Genomic DNA, 20,761 nt, shown 5'->3' with positions numbered 1-20,761 from the left:
ACTGTCTCCCCTGTCCGTGCAGTTGCCCTGGAGCCAGCCCTGGGCTCTCCAGTCGCCCTCATCCCATCCCATCTGCCACTCCTCTTGCAGAGAACTCTCTTAGAAGGACAACAGGAGACCCACGGAACAGTCAGGGGGGCAAGTGTTGAGATTCACTCTCGAGCTAGGCACTGAATAAGACTCCTATCGGGCCCTGGCCGTCCAGGAATTTACAGCCTAGTCAGACCTACAGGCCCTTCTGCAGAGAATCTGAAGCTGTGGGAGGACAGAGGATACACCCAAGCAGTGATGAGGTCACCTGGCCTGGAGCACTCGGGGGGCTCCCTGGAGGAGGTGGCTCTGCAGGAGCCTTGATGGATGTGTAGGAGGGAGTTGAGGAAAGGTCAAGATATGGGCCAGTAGAGGTCAAGTCACGGAGGCAAGATGTATAGATGTTGGTGCTCCTGCAGCCCACGTATAGGGTCAAGTTGGACTGAGGACCCCCAGGAAGCCCTTCCCTTGATGCCAACGAACCCTCCTCAGAAGCCTGAGAGAAGCCTAGAAACTCCACACAGCTCCGAACACGCCCCAGTTCTGTTTCATTGGTCTTTGCAGACCAGCCTCACCCATTCTGGATACCAAGAGACTCGCTGGGCACGTGGGGGACAAAGGGCTTTCTCCCCAAAACTTGAGATCTGCTCCTGCAGCTTCGGTCTAAACCACCCCCGCCCCCGCCACCGGCCCCAGTCGGCTCTTCCTGTGTGGCCCCTCCCCTACCAACATACTCTGGGGGTCCAGGGCCTCCTGCAGGGTGGGCAGCAGCCACCACATCAAAACCAACTGTCCAAGGAGACCTTGTCACCACCACAGCGAGCCCTTCAGGGGCAGAGAGGGGAAGCAATTCCCAGGGCTAGGCAGATGGGAAAATAGCTCCTGGCAGTCTTCCCCAGCTGTCCTGCTGAGAACCAGGAGCTGGAGAAGGAGGACAAACCTGGGCTGATGTTCCCGCCCCTGTAACCTCTGGTCCCATTAAACCAGCTGCACCAGCCCAGCCTCACCTCGCACAGCCTGGCATAATGGAGCATTAGAACAGAATTGAATTTCCCTTAATGACAATGGCCCACAGATACTATTTAATTTGTAATCGGGGAGTTAATGCGGTTTTCCTCTCTTGCAGTCGTGGGGCTGCCTGCACACACATGCTCTCACCCACACGGCCAGGCGCGGCCGGCCCCCAGGGCGCTGACAGCAGACACCCTCGCCTCCCGCCTGTGAGCATCCCCCCCCCACCCCCCCAACCTCTGCCTGCTTCCAGCCAAGCCCACCGCACATGAGACATCCATGTGGCCGTCACATGTCACACGGCTCACACATGCATGAACTGTCCTAATAGGCAGACAGGCGCATAATTTTTCCTCTAATTACATATTCAGCACTTCTGAGAAAATGAGATTTTAGTAATTCAATTGGACTGAGAAGCAGGGCTATAATAAAATGAAATTTGTAACAATCGTGCAGTTAAATTAGTTAAATGGAGAGGAAGGAGCTGTGGAAAATTGACCCCTCGATCTCCTAAGGACTAATCAGACATTTGAACTGAGTTGTGCTAACAGAGCCCTGGGACGAGGCGGGTGATGCGGGTGGGAACGCGGAGTCAGGCCTGGCGGGCGAGGCCGGGGTCTGCGGCGGGTGGAGGGGGCAGGCAGGCAGGCAGGCAGGCAGGCTGAGAGCAGGCCGGGGAGGATCCGTGCGAGGCAGCACAGGAGCGGGGAGCAGAGAGCAGAGGAAATGCAGGTGGCTGGCATGGAAAAACCCAGCCGCGCTTTCTGGATGTGGTGGTTCTCAAACTGCAGTGTTTCAGAGAATCCCCAGTGCCACCTGGAGTGGGAGGAAGTCGCCAAGGGGATGGAGGTTTGTGCAAGAGAGCTTGACGGGACATTCCTGAGCAAGTGGCGGGGGCTGCCTGGGGGCGAGAGTGACAGCTGGGGGCTGAAACTGCGGGATCCCCACGCTACTCCAACCCCATAACTGAGAGGCTCGAGCTGGGAGGGAAAAGCAACCTCCCCCCCTCCCCAGCCCAGCGCATGGCCGCCTCGCCCCCTACTCCTGTGGTTCCTCCTCGGGACCTGTGCACACGCCTGCCAAACCGAGTTTCAAAGGCATTGCTGAGCCTCTGCGTTAGACACAGAGCTGCAGCCTGTCACTAAACTCTGAGAGGGGACAGCATTAAGTCCAAGTGGGGCCTTTTGGGGCGAAAGAGGCTGCCTGCCCCTGCCCTCTCGGCCAGAGATGGACCCTCAGTGCCTTGGGTGTCAAGACAAGGTGTCAACACCCAGTGCTGGGGGAACCCCAGATCCCAGAAACAAGGGTTTGAGTCTGTTCCACAAGCTGGGGTATGGTTCTGGGAGGGGGCACGGAGAGGCCCTAGGGCATCCTGCACAGCCTCTTTCTGACCGAGCTGGGCCCCCTCTGTCTTCAGGGGTACCATCATCTAGGAGAACATCCTCTGGGAAGACCCGGGCAAGATAACAAGTCATTGGAACCCAAGAGCTGGGGGAAAGGATTTGAAAAGGAAGAAGGTGCCCCGTCCAACCCTCCCCAGGGGCCTGGACGCCTTCCCTGCCAGTGCCCATGTACTGCTGTGTTCAAGACTGTCTGGGTGGCGGAAGGCCCAGATGGAGGCCCCTGGTGACCAGCTGGTACCAGTCTGCTTCCTGCCCAGCCGATGCAAAAGGCTTGCAGACAGGGTGCCCCACTTTCACCAGGTCTGCTGCCAGGGGCCACCCCATACAGAATCTGTTTCCTTGCGCTCGGCTCCTCCTCCCCCAGGTGCTGTGGGTGGCTCCGGGCCAGACAGAGTCCAGACAAGCCTGCTGCAGCCCACCCTGCCCAGGCCTTCTCGGAGGCTTCACCAAAGCCTGACCTTTCTGCTGAGCCAGGTAAACAGGCTGGGGCGGCACCTAGGGGGCCCAGCTCTGAGGGTGGGTGGGACCTGCTCCCCACCTTGCCGCCCGAGCACATTCTAGAAGGTCAGCAGAAGCGGTTTCCCGCCCGCCTCTGCTGGCAGGGCCCACCCTGGCCATCGCCCTGGCAGCTGGGGTGGAGGCAGAGGGGAAATCAATAAGAAAGCTGGAGGTATTGGAGTCAGGTTCTGGGGAGGTGAGAGGAGGTGAGGGAAAGAACCTCCGGGAGGAGTGGGCTTCGCTGCCATCCTCACCTGGGCAGGGGTGCAGCTGGAGAGGCCCTGGGGCAGGATGCCAAAGCCATGTCTGGGGGTGGTGGGGAGACAGGCCAGCAGCCCCAGGCCGAGCTCCTTATGGGGCCATTCCACTTAACCCTCAAATTCCCCTGAGACGTGGGTGGTGGTCTGCCCCTGACCCACAGAGAGAAGCAAGGGCAGGGCTCCCTCCGCCTCATCAGATCCCCTCCAGGGGGTAGGCACCATTTCACCCCTTCAGCCTGGGGAAGGGAGGTGCTGCAGAATTAATGCCTTTGGGCATGGCCACCTTTGCCAAGAAAACTAGTGTCACTGGTGGCCTGACCTGCAGGGCCGGGGATCAAAACACAAGACAGCAGGCTCTCCTTGCTGAGAAATGGGAGCCCGAAGTGGGGGGAGCGGTCGGGCCAGAGTGAGCAGGGTAGGCAGGATGTGCCCGAAGCTCTCTTGTCCTTTTTCTCCCGGCATCAGTCTCACCCAAGGGACCTAATGTCTCATGTCTCACTCATCTTCCACCCTTGGCGCCAGGAACAAAATGCACATCATCTGCTAAAGGAGAGACCCTCCATACCCTAATCTTCCTAGAACCGGGATGAAGTGTGCCTGTGACATGGGCCCCAGAGCAACACAGCCAAACTGAGGGGAAGGGGAGGGGGGAAGGGGGAGGGGAAGAGAAGGATTGCGGGGGGGAGGGGTGGCACGTGCTCTTCACCCTCCAGAGCCTTCTGCCCGCAGCCCACTGGGCGGGCTTCCACCTCCCAGGCTGCAGCAAGCCATTCAAATATTTATCCTTGTTTCATTTTCCAAAAGGGGAATGAAGAGAAAGCAATAGAAAGAGAGACAGAGAAGAGAAAAAAATCCAAGTTTCTCATTTGAAAGTTAATTAGTCTAATTAGGTCTAATTAAGAGCCCCCAACACAATGCAGCTCACAGATGAACTGCCGGTCTACTCATTTCCTCTGGTTCTCATTTCAGACTGAGCGTGGGGAAGCCTGGAGCGGGGCAGGCTCTGACACGGGCACGGGTGGGGTCGTCCCTCCTGGGTGGGGGGAAGCTGGGGGCCCACCGAGGCAGAGCCCAGGTAGGCACGGATTCCTCCGCAGCAGGCCTTCCCAGGGCAGGATGGGAAGAACTTTACAGCCAATTCCCATTCCTGTCCTATTTGCTGGCTTGGGGGCCCCTGGAGGAATTCTGCTTCCCCCAGGAGGTCACTGCTGGCTCTTTTGGCATCAGCTGGGGAGACGGTCTGAGCCCTGTTCTCTGGCTTGAGCTGGGGGTTTGTGGCCAGGGTACGCCCCCACCTCCACCCCCCACCTAGTTCTGTAGGCTTCTAGAAGTTAGGTGAAATCAGAAAATCATTAGGGGCTGGGTCCTAGCTTGGGGGCTGAGCGCCTGCCCCGCAGGGGAGGAACGATGACCCGCAGACCTTAGGTTCACAGACAGGGAAACTGAGGCCCAGCGGGAGGTGGAGGAAATGCTGCAGAGTTCTGTACGCAGCCCGTGGCAGAATGATGGGAACCAGGTACAACGGGCCATAAACCTGAGCTCTGCTCATGGCCCCCCTCCCGTTCCTCACAGGGCCCTGCAGGGCAAACGCCGACCCCAGGTGGGATTCAGGAGACCCAGCCCTCGCCCCAGCACAGCCGCCTGGCAGGCCCACAGCAGGGGCTGTGCTCAGGAAAGGAGGCCAGGGCAGGTGCCAGGGGAGCCCGCCACAAGGTGCTGGCAGCCAAGGTTCCGAAAGGCACCGCAGATCCAGCAAAGCAGCAGCAGGAAGGGCTGGAGGGGCTGATTTCTGAACTAAGATCAAAAGACTTAAGTAGGCTTAGCTCTGACCTGAGGATGGAGGGGAGTCCTTGAGCCACCCACGGGGAGGCGAGGCTGTGGAAGGGAGTGGGGGGATTCAGGCGGGTCCTGAGGGAAGGCAGAGCCTGGTGACATTAACACCCAGGTGCCGCAGTCCAGGGGGAGGAGGCCCAGGCCCCGAGAGTGTGCACCAGAGCTGGTGAAGCAGGGCTCGGCCCTCACACACCGAGGGAAGTCCCGGGCTGCTCAGAGCCCATCGCCCCTCCTGCCAGAACTGCCCCAAGCCAGGTCTGACTGTGGAGTCAACACAGAGGGAAGTTGCCAAGAAAGTTTTCGGGTAATGGAAACGCTGTCTCTGCAGAATTTCTCTGTGGCCACATTACGTTTATTAAGTCACTGCACTGTACACCTTACAGTGGGCGAGTGTTTTGACATACACGTTACACCTTAGCGAGGCTGTGGAAAATCATAAGGGGAAGGGACTGGGGTCCCTGGCCTCTGGGAGCGGGGACACACCCTGAAATAGTGACCACGTGGACACCAAGGGAGCCAAGTGTGGAGGGGGCCTCTGCTGGCAGGGTCCCCGTTCCTGGCTGTGGCCACCTGGGCAAGATGTGCATGTCACCCACCCCCCCTTTCCTTATCCTCTCTGTGCCTCAGTTTTTCTCTTTCGTAAAATGGGCTCACAGTGTACATTCTGGGGCTGCTGGGAAACTCACAAGAACAGCACCGGGCACAAGGCAATGAAACGCTTGTTCTTCCCCTGCCCCCCACCCCACCCCGCCCTCTCCGGGGTCTCCACTGAGCACCCTGTAGGGCAGTGCTGATCTGGAGGGCTGTGTGTGCCCATGCGTTGCACTGCACCTGGGTCTGGTGGCGACACACGGTCTTCTGACCTCTCCCCCCTCCCCTGCTGGCACTCTCACCCCAAGTCTGCTCACAGAGCCCAGGGTCTGCCTGCACCCAGGGGGAGGGCCCCTTGGTGGGTGCCTCTGTCTCCCTAGCACAGCTGTCCATCTCTTGTCTGGATTGCTTGCTCTAGATTCTCCCAGTCAGCCCTGGGGCCTCCTCCAGCCCAGCTCCACCCAGGCCTCCAGAGCAGAGCCAGAGATGCCAGAGCAGCCTTGGGAAACTGCCTCTCTTGGCTGCTGGATCCTCTATTCTAGTCCCCGGGCCAGGGGCAGCACAGAGCCCTCCAAAGGCTCTAGCAATTTCCAAGGAGGGGGGAGGACGAAGATGCATAGGTAACAGCTCTCTGACGGAAGAAGGGTAGGACTCCTGGCTGGATGCAAGTCATAGGGCCGGGTTGGGGGGTGGCGGTCAGTCCTTGATTTATGGGAGCTGGAAAACAGCAGAGCTGGCATTGGGAGACTCAGGGAGCCCCAAAGGCTCTGCACGCCCAGGCCCACCGTGACATCCAGCTCTGAGTGGCACTGACCTGTCCCAGGCACCCTAGTGCCCGCTGGGCCCTGAGGAACTGCACAGGCAGGGAACATTTGGCCAGGCAGGGCCTCCAATGTACACTTTCAATTCTAAATTAAAATAAATCCCCATCATCAACTTGTGAACAGCACAATTACACTGCATTTGCTCAAGCATGGGTTTAAATTGTTAATTTGCTAAATGGAAATATTTAAGATAAACTACACATTTTGTGACCTTATTTTAGCAATTCCTTTTCTGGATTTAATGTATCTGAAGCTTCAAACAACAGAAGGGGCCACGTCCACCAGGGCTGACCCTACCCCAGGCCTCGGGCTGGCCACTCGGGCTGCACCACGTCATTTATCTCCCCACTCAATGCAATGCTATCCTCACGGACCCAGGAGGAAACGAAGGCCCGGGACGGAGAAGGGCCAGGGTCACTGAGCAGGGGAGAGTCAGGTGCAGCCCATTCACTCCTTCCACACCCTGCCAGTTTCCACTTGCCCAGCATGACCAGTGCAGTTACAGAGGACGGAGCAGAGGACAGGCGTGCCCAGGGAGGCCCGGCTTCTGGACAACGGGGCTCTGCGGGAGGCCCTGCCGGCCTCCAGCCCCGGGGCCTGGGACAGTGAAGGCGGCCCAGCAGGGACAGCCCGCACCGCCTCTGCCAGCCTGGCTGCGTGCTGGTTCATCCTCCCAGCTGCCCTGCCCTGTGTCACGCAGGCCATGGGGTGGCACACGCATCGGGGGCAGTCACTCCAGCCTGGGGAGTGACTCCGTCTCTGCCCACAGCCCCAAATTCTTAACCACGATGCGGAGGTTCAGACGTACACGTGTCACCCTTGGAAACCATGCATGGGCTCCCACCAGGCTACCTGCTAGGCCCTCGGGACCCCTGAAATGGCCACCCTGGCCCTGCCCCACTGCACGGGACCATGGGAATCCTGGCGTCACTTTCTACTTGGGATGTGAGCCCAGAGGAGCTGGGCTCTGCATGCAGGGTACAGGCAGCAGTCACCCGCTGGCTCGCGGATGTTAGGGACGGACACGCATATTCACTCGAGCCCAGGCACTTGCTTGAGGGGCACCCATGGCCTGGGCTTCATCAGAAGAAGCCAGAGGGTCTGGCTGTCTCTTTACACATGCCCCAGGTAGGGGCAAGGCTCAGACGAATTGGGAGTGTTAGGGGCCACCCCCTCTGTCCAGCGGCTCCTCCTCCTCCCAAACCCACCCACCCACCGTGCGTGTATGGCAGTGCGTGAGCCTCTCCCGCGAGGCCCCTGGAAGGGCAGCTAAGGATGACTCTGCAGGTCACACTCAGCCCAGGACCAAGAAACCCACTGCCTCCGTGGTCTGCAAGCCCTCTGAGGGCAGGGCCTTCACCTTCCTGCTGTGGGAGCCCTGCTCCAGTCCCCAAGAAACAGTGGTGGCTGGACACAGAGGGCCCCATACTGTATGATCCTGTTAATGTGAAATGTCCAGAACAGAGAAATCCAGAGACACGGGGCAGATTAGGGGTTGTCGCGGGGCGGGAGGCCGCTTAATGCACGTGCAGTTTCTTTCGGGGAAAATGACAAAGTTCTGGAACTAGATAGTGGTGATAATTGCACAACTTTGTGAATATACTAAAAACCACGGAACTGTATGCCTCATAAGGGTATATTTATGTCACGTGAATTATACCTCCATTAAAAAAGGAACCACAGATATGAACTATACCGTTAGGAAGAAGGCAGGCAAGCAGGCAGGCGAGGAGGGAGGGAGGAAGAGGTGGGTGGTGGAATGAGAGAGCCAAGTTTCCCCCCTCTCCCCCTCCGCCCCAACATTCCTGCCCTTCGAGCCTCTAAGCCCCACAGAGGCTGTGACAGAAGACCCTGCCCCATCTTGGTCACCTGTGGCCACTTGCCGGCTGGCGCCGGGCCTGGATGGGTTGGCAGGCTGGGAGTGTTGGAAAGGGTGGTGGGTAAGACAGAAAACAGACCCTTTGCTCCCCAAGGCTGCCCGAGGAGGGAGGGCAGGTCTCAGTCACACAGTGAATGTTGACTGAGCTTCTTCATGTACCAGGCACTGTCCTAGGTGCTGGGGAAACACAGTGAACACAACAGTCCTTCCCCTGGTAGAGGCAGACAAACAAACAAGTAAAATGTGGAGCATTTGAATGAATGCTGTGAAGAAAAATGTAGCAAAGGGAAGGCGAGGGAAGGATGGGGAGGGCTGGCTACACTTCTAAATGGCTTAATAACAATCAAGGAGGGTCTCACGAGAGAGAGCAAAGTCTTGGAGGAAATGAGAAGGCATGTCAGGCGAGTGTCTGGGGACAGGCCCACCCGATGGAAGACACAAGAACAAAGGCCAGGAGGCTGGAGCTGCCTGGGGAGAAACACACATCCTCCTGCCCAGGTAGACAACGCACCCCCAGCCCATTTCAGGTAACCCCTGCTTCACTCCCTTCTCAATGCATTCTCCCCACCAGGCCCCATGTCTGGAATAAACCTGGCCCCTTTGTCTGTGAGGCTTTCCCAGGTGGTGCAGAGGTAACCTGTGACCTTTCTGCCCCTCCCTTGGATGCTCCACTCCCCTCACCTTCCACCCAGGAGGCACTCTCAGGAGGCCACCTGCCCCCAGCCCCTGACATGCACCTCCCTGGCCAGGTGTTGGTGAGAGTGGCTTGGTGACGCCGGTGTTGGGGCACGTGCGGCCACCACCTCCTCTGGAGCCAGGAAGCTGTCTTCCCATCTACCTTGCAAACGAGCTCTGGAGTGCGTTTTTTCTGGGGATGGCAGGATCCAGGAGGGACTGCCTCGGGTTGAAGCTGGGCTCAGACCAGACGTTAAGGGAGGACAAGAGGTGAAGGTGTTAAGCGTCCAGAAGGGCACAGCCATATGTTCACATCTGTCTGGGGCACTTGCCCTGGTCGGCCCAACAGACCTGAAAGGAGGCTGCGGAGCGGGCAGGACCCGAGGGTCTTCTGCAGGGGTGTGCAACCTGCCCTGCTGCTCACAGCTGGACTCCTGGGCTGGTGAAGAAGGAGGGAGGCCTTTCTCCACTAAGGAGCCAGGGCCTGCGGGCTCACTAGGGCTGAGGTCACGTGGTCAGAGCCACGGCCATCAGAGCAACCCACTCACTCCACATCAGCACCAACTTCAAGCCAGAAACCACGAGTTCCGCAGGGACCCTCCTTCTCCATGACCCATCTGTTAGCACGTCTGGGGCACACCTCTTTGGCAAAACCTTCCCTGTTCACCCCACCTTATCCCCACTGCCTGCTGGGTCAGGACCCATCATCTCTTGCTCAAGCCTCAGTTCTGGCTGTTGCCTGGTCTGTAGTCTCCTTTCCATCCCAGATTAATCTTTCTTAGCTACAGAGCTGATCACGTCACTGCCACGCTCAAAGACCTTCCATGGCTCTCTATTACCTACTGAAAAAAGTCCAAATTTCTCAGCCTAAATTGGGAATCATTCCCATCGTCATTCTTTCCCTCATGCCCTGGGTACCAGACAGTCCAGGAACCTGCCCTGAACCCACTCATCTCTTTGTCTCTACATATATACTGCTGCCTCCCTTTGGGACGGTCCTGCCCACAGAATCACCTGCTGCAGGTCTCAGCCCCATTGACACACAGGGGAGAGAGTAGCTCCTCTGACTCTCTTTCCCATATGCCCCACTTGGAAACTACCTCATTTCTTCCAGATCTGCACTGTCCACTAGGGCAGCCACCAGCCACATGTGGCTACTGAGCATTTGAAATCTGGTTGGTCCGATGTGCAATGAGCCGTGAATGAAACACACACAGTGAACTTCGCAGATTTAGCATGAAAAAAGAATGCCAAAAACCTCCATCATATTTAGATTGATTGAATGTTGCAATGAAAATATTTTGGATTGGGTAAAATAAAATATATCATTACAACGAATTTCACCTGTGTCTTTTCATGCTGGTCAATATGGCTCCTAGGAAACACAGCATCACATGAGGCTCCCACTGTACCTCTACGTGCATCGCTGCTCTGTACTGGAGGTTGGCAAACTTTTCCAGCAAATATTTTGAGCTTTGCAGGCCATATGGTCTCTGTTGCATCTGCTCAACTCTGCCGCTGCGGCGTGAAAGCTGCCACAGACAGCACGTAAACAAATGAACGTGGCCGTGTTCCAACAAAACTTTTTTTTATAAAAACATACTGTAGGATGGATTTGGCCCAAGGATCCCTGCTCAAGATCACTGGTTTCCAGACTTTTGAAGAGGACTACTTAGTAAAATGTATTCTAAAAAGAGGGATGGTGGAGGATTTGAACTGCCAACCTTTCATTTTACCAAATAAGGACATTTAAAATGTGAACAGTGGGTGTCACCGTCACTTAACTAAAAAGGGCATTTTACACACAAAAGTGAGTAGATTGATCTTTATGAGAAAAGTTACTACACTTAGATTCTTAGTTTCCCCACTTTGCCAGGGGTAGGTGAGGACTTTGTCAAGGACACAGCCTGTCTGTAGACTGGCACTGGGGGTCAGTGGGGCTCTGAGACCTGCAGCCACAAGCGGGATCTGAGGGCCACCCCATCCACATCCCCTGAAACACACCAAGTTCTGGAGCAGCGTGACTCCCCCAGGCCCCCCATTCCATGCCGATTCGGATGCAGGCGGTTTAGAGAGCCTGAGGGTCTGGGTTTCTATCTGGCTCCCTGTGCTGCTGGTCTGCAGACCAAACTTTGAGCAGTGAGGTCCAGAGATGACTTTCTGTGGTGATGGAAAAGTTCTGGATCTGCCCAGCATGCTAATCACCACACTCTGTGAGCACACCCAGCCTTGGAAGTGTGGCTAGTCTGAGTGGAGATGTGCCGCACGTGTAAAACCTATACCAGAGGTCAAATACTTAGTACAAAAACAAGAATGGAAGCTATCTCACTGACTACTTCATATTGATCACATGCAATGCGATAATATTTGGGAAATATGGGGTTAAATAAAGTGTATTGTTGAAACTCATCTCATCTGTTTCTTTTCACTTCTTTTAAGTGGCTACTGGAAAATGCAAATGTTCCTACTGGCTGGCACTGTATTTTCATCAGACAGCATTGCTCTAGAGCCTCTGAAGTAGAGAACCAGCCAGCCTCTGTTGCATTCCTCTGATGACGGGGAACTTACCACCTCACATAACAACCAATGCTAAAGCTGGGAGATGCCAGTTAGAAATGTTTTCTTTAAACCTACTGCCTGTTCCCACCCTCTGCTCCTGTCCAGGTGGGGAGAGTCTGTTCTTCCTTATGCGCCAACCTGCTGACCTTTGAAGATCCGGGTTGAATCTCCTGGATGTCTTTAGCTGATGCTCCTAATCACCCTTCTTTGAACACCCCATGGTTTGGCAGTAACTTCCCCTGCAAAATATGACAACTGGGATGGAAAAAACCCACACATTTGTTCTCCGTTTCTAACCCCACTTCTGGGTCAGGGCAGCCCTGACCTGGTCCTGTTTGCTCGCTTACTGATGAGGGAATGAGGCCCGGGAGGAGAACAGCAGGTTGGGCAGAGCTGCGATCAGAACTAGAACGTTCCTGATTCTTAATCCAGGCCTTTTCCCACCGTGCCTCCCCCTGCAGCTGGAGACGGATTAAGTTTCACACCACCTACCTTCTACGGGGATGGTTTCTGCAGGTGTCATCTTGGGACCCCTGCCCACACATGTTATTAGGCTCTGCACGCACCGCATGCAGAAGCCAAACTGCCTCTGAGCTCTCTTCTGGCTTCTCAACACACACAACCCTGCACAGGCACACACACACAGAACACAACACACAGCCCACAGGCACACAAGCTACAACCTCACTCACACGTGCGCTTGCACACACACACACTCATCCCCCGCAGCACAGCACAGGCTAAGCGCTGACGTTTGTGTACGTGTGACTGTGTCCGAGGAGCCGTGATCTGGACACAGGGTCCGCCCGGGAGGGGTGACAGTGTGAGTCCCAGCAGAACACAGCCTGCACTCCCGGTGCTGCTGCCTCTGCCTTCCCGGCTCAGCTCAAGTGCTCTCCGCTCTCTCGGGGGGACCTGCTGCCGCGCCACTTGGCCCCTACTCTGTGTCCTCCACGTCCACCTCTGTCTGTCACCCTTGTCATCTGCCTTTCTGTGGATCCGTCCCCTCCCTTCCAGACTGGAACGAGAGCTCTGTGAGGGCAGGAAGGACGCCCGGCCGGGCGACATGCAGGGGGCCCTGGTGCTCCGCTGGATGGCACTTTGGCTCAACCCCCAGCGTCCTGCCATTTGTTGACTGTACCCTCGCTCTGCAGATGAGCCACAAAGACCCGGAGAGACCAGAGTGTGCTCTAGGCCACAAGGCCAGTCGCTAAGGGGCCAGGACAACCAGGGTCTCCCCCGACCTGTTCCCCTCCTGGGGTGACACTTGGGCCCTGCGGCCGCTCTGAGGCTGCTGTGGGACAGCTCCTCTCAGGACCACCTGGCACGGGTGACCTTGGGGGTCCCCGTGGGACCAGCCCTGCCCTGGCTCGGGGAACAGGACAAAGCGGCCTCCTTCCTGCTCAGGGGGCTCCAGGAGCCAGCCCTCTCCCGCGAGTCCGCCCGGGCTCCCCACTGCTCCCCACTGGACGCATCCCCAGACGCGGAGCTGACTCACCACGCCCAGGCACACCCGAGCCGCTCGCGGGGGTGATTAAGAGGCTGGACGCCGTGCCTGGGTGGGTGGTGATGGGGCAGGCACAGGCTGGGGGGAGCAAGCAGGGGCCTCTGCAGCCCCAGCTGGACCTCTGCGGCCTCCAGGACCTCTGGAGGGGAGGGAAAGATGACGTAAAACGCCAACTTAGAGGCCTGGACACAGAAGCTCCGGCCGGGAAGGGAAGACCTTGGCTGGCTCCCCTCTCAGACCACCGGGCTTGGCTCTGGACATGCCCTCACAGCTACGGGGGGAGAGGAGTGCTGCTCTTAGAACCAGTTTCCTCTGGTTGAGCTGGGCCTGCGAGCCCTAGGAAGCAGAGGACGGGGGCCCTTGTTCCCAACTCTACACCCAGGGCCCACTGCGAAGTCTGGCGCACACAGCCACTCCATAAATAATTGGTGCCTACTGACCTCCTCCTCCTCTGTCGACTCCCTGAGCCACTCAAGGATCCCAGGGGTACGAAGACCTTGCCTGCTCCCTGGAGCTCCTGGCCTGGGGTGGGGGGCAGGACTTGCTCCCACTGCCTCTCAGAGGCTGCCGGCCCATCTCTATTGCAGCTGGTGGGGACCCCGCTGTGGCAGGTGTGCTGGCAGCAGAGCCACCCAGGGCTCCCCAGAGCAGCCAAGGCCTCCCGCCTAAGCCCAAGTCCCAGTCCCACCTGGTTTCTTTCCAGAATGGACTTGTTCCCCCTGGGGGCCCTGGACACCAAGGCCCATGCTCAGCTATGCTGGTGACACAGAAGGCTGGAGTGAGTCCTGTGGTCCCAAGGAAATGCAATTTGTAACGTACGCGCAGCCCCTGACTGCACCGCATAACAATCTGGCCGATGGGCTGACAGGCCATGGAGGAGGCTGCAGGGGCCGCACGGGCTGGCCAGAGTCTGGGGATGAGGAGGGGCTGGAATCCCTGGGAGGAAGTCAGGGGCAAAGGGGAAAACAAAGAACATGAATACGGGAGAGGCAAGAAAGTAGGGCGGGGAGGGGAGGAGAAGGGGAGGAGAGGGCGCGGGCAGAGGCCCAGCAGCAGGGAATATTCTAGGGGCAACCACTGACATGAAGGCAGAAGAGAAAGGCTGAGGACTAGTGGGAGGTCAGGAGACAGGAGCTGGAGGAGAGGCAGGAGTGGGTACAGCAATGTGCAGCCTCACTGGGGTCCCCAGGGGTCCGGGGTGGCAGCCAAGCCCCGCCCTTGGGGAGTAAGGGAGCCCCTTCTGCAGGCCCACAGTGCACTGCTGCTTCTTCAGGCACCTGGGTGGGACTCAGCCCTGGTCACAGAGAGGCCCCTCAGCTGCCGACCTCCATCCTGATACCTGCCCTGCCTGTGGGACCACTGCCTTCGGCCCGGGTTCAAGCTGGGTGACAGGTGCCACCCCAGAGCTGGCTCGAGGCCCTGCCAGCCTCTGGCCCTCCCCCAGGAACCTGATATTCTGCTCTCAGCTGCCTGCCGGTGGCCATCCCCAGGACCAAGGACAGGAGACAGAGGGCACTTGGGCTGGGACCTCAGCCTCGCCTCCTCCAAGGATGGTGGCATTCTGCGACCCCCAAGTTGTGCGGCTCAGTGCCTGCCCGCTGGTCTGGTGGGCTGTGGGCACCTGGCCATGCCGGGGGGAGAAGAGAGGTCTCAGGCACGGTCTGCCCGGCTGAGATTCTTCCCTGCCCTCTGCTGACCTCCCAGCATGCCAACTGGCTGTCAGCTTAGCCCATGCCTGCCAAGCCTGCTCCTCTGCACCCACGAAGCCTGTCCCCCGCCCCATGCACCCCCACCAGTGGGCAGGGAGGCCCCACAGCAGAGTTGGGGGTCTGAGGCTGCTGAGCTCTGCCCAGCCTTCATGCTCTTCCAGGTCTGAACATCCTACACTAGGCAACCCTCCATCCATGTCCAGAGCTGGATTCCCCCTCGGCCACTACTCCTTGCTACGTTCACTGCCCGTCCAGCCAGACACAGTTCCTTGCTCCACGCCTTCAGAGAAACCCACTCACCCTGAGGAGAAAGATAAGGCAGGCCAGAACCCTTGGGTTTCAGAGGCAGGCTGCTTCCACTTTCCCCAACTCAAGGCTGGAGCTGACTTACTTCTCTTTTGCACACGGCGAGGAAAGTGGCTGGAGGGTCCTCACTCCTCACCAGAGTGTGAGGCTGGCGTCCAGCTGCCTGAGCTCGAACCCAGGCTCTGCTTGCCGGGGGCTTTATGAGTCAGCCGTTACCCAATCTCTCTGTGCCTCAGTTTCCTCAACTATAAAACATGCACGAATACTCAGCAGATTCAGGAATAAGCAGGAGCTGCCTAAGAGCAAAAAGTGGGGAAGAAGCCACAGAAATAATCGAGTTACTTCAGCAACCAAACGACTCCGGAGTAAGCTGGTTTCACCCTAAGGACAGGTGTTTCAAGGCATGGGTAGCTAGAACAGCACTATTCCTGGTCCCCAGGGATTCCCTGGAGTGGGCAGTGGGTGTCGAGGGCTCCTTGACCAGCTGGCTCAATTTAGAATGAGTGTCATGTGACCTCAACTACTGGTCTGGTTAAATTCTCCAGTTCACAGGATAATTTTTAGGATGTGGCTCTGGCCTCAATAGCTTGTTCTTCTGGAAATGCAGGTGGAAAAGCTGCTGTTCAGTGACTGTCCCTGCCCACTGTGACTGTCCCTGCTGTTCTGTGACTGCCCCATGCCCAGTGCACTCACTGGCATGTTATGTCACCACAAACAAGCATGTCTCAGACAGGGTTCCTGGAATCACACTGCGGGGACATGCCAACAGCCCAGGAACAGAGACGAGATGCCCAGGTGTGCACAGAAGGTGGAGGAAGCAGTGTTACCTCTGCTGTGGTGATTAATCCTCATTAAAAATTCCTGTGACGAGCAGCGTTGTTACCCCAAAGAGAATGATTATTAATAAGGGCACAGCTTCCTAATGAATCCCAAAACAGACCCTAGAATTCCCTGGCCTCCCCGAGGAGCCTTTGGGTTCCACACTCTGAAGGAATGCATTTTGCTACTGACTCCAAGAAGCAATCTGCCTCACACCAAGAAGCTGGCTGGAAACACCACATCCTCCACGGAAACGTCCAGTGATTGGCAATGTTTATGCTGAAGACAACCGAGGCTATCTGTGATTTCACCTTGATGAAGAACATAAAGACGGTAAGATGGACAGAACTCTAAACACAGCCCTCGGGAAGGCCCCAGGTGATCACATCCTCCAGGGTCTGGTCCCTCTCCAACCGGCCGGCAACCTGCCAGCACGGTCCCCTCCTCTCCGTCACCAATGCTCCTTTTTAGAAAACTTAAGGCGCTTAGATCTCTGTCACCCCCCGAGTGATTTCCCAGCTTCCCAATTGGATATAGTGATAAGATTCTCTTTTATAGGACACTGCAGCTTAATAATAAGTAATTACCATGACAAAATCCCATTTTGTGGACTTGGGGGCTCTTCTTCCCACTCTCTACAACTTTTTTTCTGTTGGAACTCAGACTAGGGCCTCCCAAGGAGTCTTGCTGATATTCCAGCTTTCCAGATGAAGTCCTTCTTGCTCTGAGAAGGTAATCAGTATCGGCCCCACTCCTTGCTGGCTGCAATGCACCAGGACAACAGCCTCTCTGTGTCCCATCCCTGAGTCCCTAGCAGGGACCAGATGTGGGGGACCACGGCCCTGAGTTGCCCTGGAAGGGGCTGAGGTACTCACAGGGAGCCAGAGCCCCCAGGCGGCATGCTGGGCAGGTGGGGAAACCAAGGCCAGGCCTCGTGGGGCACAATCTGTGTGAGGCCCGGGGCCACTCGGGTGAGCTCTGAATAAATACTGTAGCCCAAACCGCAGCTGGATTTCTCCTGGTGTCGGGTAACCAGAAGTCGTGCCTCGGACGGTTAGAACTCTGAAAAATACCAGCATGGCTGAGAGGCTGAGAGGAGGGATGCCTGACAACAAGCTCCTCTAACTAATTACAGAGCTGCTGTGTTTCAGAAGGGACCCAGCCCTGTGCTCAGCACACTCGGGGTCTAGCCCATGCAGCGGGGAAAGGTTGATGCTTTCACAGAGAGAACGGAATTCTCTTGGTGGAGGTTTTATTTTCTAATTTCCAGTTCGAAAGACTCTACGTTTCAAAAGCCTGCCTGTTTAAATGCTGCATCTTAATGCGCCGAAAACTACGTCTCTTGTCTTGCTTGATTTCACGTCTTTTGCTCCTGCTCCTGTTATCAAACGTGTGTTGAGATTGAACACACAGCCTACATGTGGCCCCAAGGCTCACTCATGCGGAAGACCTGCAAGCCCTCGGTGGGAGCCTGTAAGGGAGGCAAGCTCTGATTCTGGAGGCCGGGCAGGAGCTGCCCTGAGCCCCTTCTCCTCTGGCCTCCACTTCCAGGGGATGCAGGAGGCTGTCTCACTTTAAAGGTGGTTCAGGACAAGTGGGGTTTTGATCTAAACGTCATTATTTGTTTGGTATCGGTCCCGGACCACCAGAGCTGCCTGTGCTCCTATAAAACCGTATCCCCACAAATAGCCAGGAAACAGCTGCATTCTAGATCTTTCCCAGTCCACTAAGACACACGGCCATCTCCTGCAGAACAGCTGCGAAGGAAACTGGGTGCTTCAAAGCTTGGCCCAAGGTGCACACTCTGGCTTTCCCACAAAAAATTCTACCCATGGTTGATGCCCATTTGGGGTGGGTCTGTTTGTCTGTGGTCTTTTTGCTGTCCCGTTTCCCCTACAGAAAGCTCCAAATGTCACCAGCGGGGGACACATGCACTCAGCGCTGGAGGAATCAGGTGCCTTGGCCCCTGGTCGTTTTGGTGCATTTACCTCAACAATGAACACTGGTCTGACTCCACCAAGACGTCAAATGTTTGTTTGGCGTTTTTCGGAGAATTGCAGCTACTTTGTCTTAACCCAACTCTCCCATTCAGCCTAGGGGGATGGTGTTTTTGCCCTCTTTCTCAGAGGAAGAGCTGAGGTTCACAGAGATGAACTGACTTGCCTAACACAGCCAATAAGCTGTGGATTAGTCTCCAATGCTACATTTTACCTATAGAAGCCTCTTCCTGTAGCCCAGAGCATTCCTGCCCGTGGGGCTAGGCCTACCTACTTTGAGTGGTTGGGACCCATGACCGCCTGGGAGCTTGTCAGAAATGCGGATTCACAGGCCCCACCGCAGACATCCCCAAGGGATTCCTGTGCTTATGGAAGTTTGGGAGGCACTGGGAGGCTGACTTGTGAGGTCCACCCTGATCGTCTGTGACTCAATGATGATAGGGAATCTTGTGAGCTGGCCCCAGCCTGGAATTGGATGCCCGCTGCCCGTGGGTACAGGGGCCCTCTCAGCGGCTCTTGTTGCCACTGGGCTGTGTCCAGGACTCCTCAGACATCACAGGTGGACCTGGGGAGGGTGGGACCAATGACCAAGGGCTCCTGGTCGCAGGCCACTTCCGGCTGCCCTTTGCAACCATGCAGTCAGTCCCCTGTCCCTTTCTCTGCAGTTGCTAACATTTGGCTGTTGCTGTGATGTGGATCCTGGCAAGGGGCTGACCCAAGCGCCCAGCAGCCCAGGGACTCAGAGCTGCCCCGGCTTGGCCAAGGACCCCATCTTTGTTTGCCGTGTCCCCAGCTCCTGCTAAGCCACCTCCAATGGCTCTCTCTTTCTTAGCGCCCTGGAGAGCCCAAAGGGGCACAAAAGGAGAAGAACCCACCATCCAAAGGCCCAGCTCCACCTGGACTTCTCCTTGTCTCCAAGAAACACACACTCCTGCCATCCTCCCTTCAAACATACCCACGGGGGAGGTGGTGGAGGAACACGTTTACTTAGGCCTGGCCTGACCCTGACCATCAGCCTTGCAGTGGCACCCCATGCCCTCTGCCTCCCATCTCCACATCCAGCCCAGGCTGCAGACCTGGTTCTATGGGAGCTCTTCTAAGTCAGGCAGGCCCCAGGATGGTCAGCTTGAAGCTCTCCTGGCTTCACCATCTTCCCCCTTCAAGCCCCAGGCCTCCCCAAGCAGTCACCTCGACCCTGCAGGCCCAAGCGGAAGCTGAGGGTGCTAAAGATAAAGAAGGCAGCCCCACAGCACCGTGGGGGAGGGCAGGTCGGAAGGTGTGGGCAGTCAGGGTGGGTGAGGCAGGGCACTGCAGCCCCCGGGGCCAGCCTTGGACAAGCGGACACCAAGAACTGCAGCCCTGAGAGGCCAAGGGGCCTGGAGGAGGCGAGGGAGTACCCCCTCTGTCCCCAGTGCAATGTCCCCACTGATTCCGCATTGAGTGGGATTGCAGGACCCCCACCCCCCACACCACGGCCAGCAGGCAGGCGGCAGCCGATGTTCTGCGCGCACCTCTGCGCGCACCTCCCTGTGGATCGTCCTGGGGATTTGGGGGCTCAGAGTCGTTTGGCTTCCTGCACCCCGCCTCGCCAGCCCGAGCTTCCTGCGCAGCCCCGCAGATTGCAAAAGTCTGGCCCAGCCCCCTCCCCGCTCGGAGCTCCCGGGGCCTCCCTCGTCAGCCCCATCAGGCGGGTGGCCCGCCTCCCCCGAGGCCCGGCGCGCGGTCCCCGCTGCAGCAGAGCTCTGCGCCCCCGCCGCCGCCTTCGCACGGCCCCCCGGCTTTCCCCACCGGCCAGAGAGGAGCCCCGCTCCTTGCCCCGCGCCCCCGCGGCCCGTCACGAAGTTCCCCAAAGTGACCAGGGCGCCGAGAACCCCCGCCCCCTCCCCTCTGGCTTCCCCTGAGACTCCGCCTGCCGCCCCCTCCCGCGCCTTCGGAAAAGTTGCGAGCGACACCCCAAACTCCAGCCCCTGGCCCCGCGCCTCTGGCGCCCCAGGCGCCCCCGCGCTCGGCCGCCGCGCAGGGGCGCAGTTCGCCCGACCGGGCCCCGGCGCCATGACGCGGGGAGCGCAGCGGGGCCCCGGCGGCGGCGCGGAGGCGGCCAAGTGCGGGTGTGGGCGGCGGCGCGAGGCGCACGTGCGCCGAGCAGGGGGCCTGGGCCGCGCGGGCCGGGGGCCGCTTACCTGTTGGAGGTAGAGGAAGGCGGGCGGGCAGGGTACGGAGTGCGGGAGCATGCTGCCGGAGTTAGACAGCAGGAGGCAGCCCGAGTTCGCCATGGAGCACAGCATGGGGCGGCAGGGGGGCGCCCGGCGGCCGAGGCAGCTCTGCGCTCGCTGCGCCGCTCGCACCCTCCGCGCGTCCCTCGGTGTGTGCGCGCGCCCTGCCTCCCGGGCGCCCTCTCGGTCTCCTCCTCCTCCTCTTCCTCCTCCGGCCCTCCCCTCCCCCTCGTGGCGCTCTTTAAGAGGGAGGCATGGAAGGAAAGCGGCGCGCCTCTGCCGGGTGCTTCCCTGCCCGGGCGGGGATGCTGGAGAGAGCGCGCGCGAGAATATGGCAAGGGAGGTTATATGCGCGAGAGAATGGATGAAGAGGAGCAGGGGAGAGGGAATCCGGCACTTTGGAGCCACCGAAGCCCTGTCTGCAAAGAGTGGTGCGTGTGCGTGTGTGAGTGTGCGCGTGTGCGCGCGTGTGTAGCGGTGGGAGGGGGAGTCCCTGGCGTACTCCAACATCAAACAGCCCCGTGCGGAGGGAAGAGAATCCGGAACGACGGCACAACAGCTGATCCCACACTTAACCCCTCGCCCGCCGGCGCTTGCGCGGCAGCCCTGGCACCCTCCTATGGGCCCCTCCGCTCCTCTCCTCCTCC

General features: G+C 58.1%; 1 protein-coding gene across 1 annotated transcript in view; it reads right to left on the bottom strand.

The window, feature by feature from the left end:
• The window catches only part of RBFOX3 (RNA binding fox-1 homolog 3), a 79,219-nt gene extending 58,693 nt beyond the window's left edge, over positions 1-20,526 (bottom strand). The window contains exon 1 of the mRNA XM_057715094.1: positions 20,082-20,526. Coding sequence (XP_057571077.1) covers positions 20,082-20,186 — 105 coding nt within the window. The 5' untranslated portion in view covers positions 20,187-20,526. The remainder of the gene's footprint in view (positions 1-20,081) is intronic.
• Positions 20,527-20,761: the final 235 nt, after the last annotated feature.

Source organism: Hippopotamus amphibius, chromosome 17 (genome assembly GCF_030028045.1).
Source record: "Hippopotamus amphibius kiboko isolate mHipAmp2 chromosome 17, mHipAmp2.hap2, whole genome shotgun sequence".
Classification (NCBI taxonomy): Eukaryota; Metazoa; Chordata; class Mammalia; order Artiodactyla; family Hippopotamidae; genus Hippopotamus; species Hippopotamus amphibius.
The sequence above is the reverse complement of the archived record's forward strand: the minus strand, read 5'-3'. Positions and strand labels throughout refer to the sequence as shown.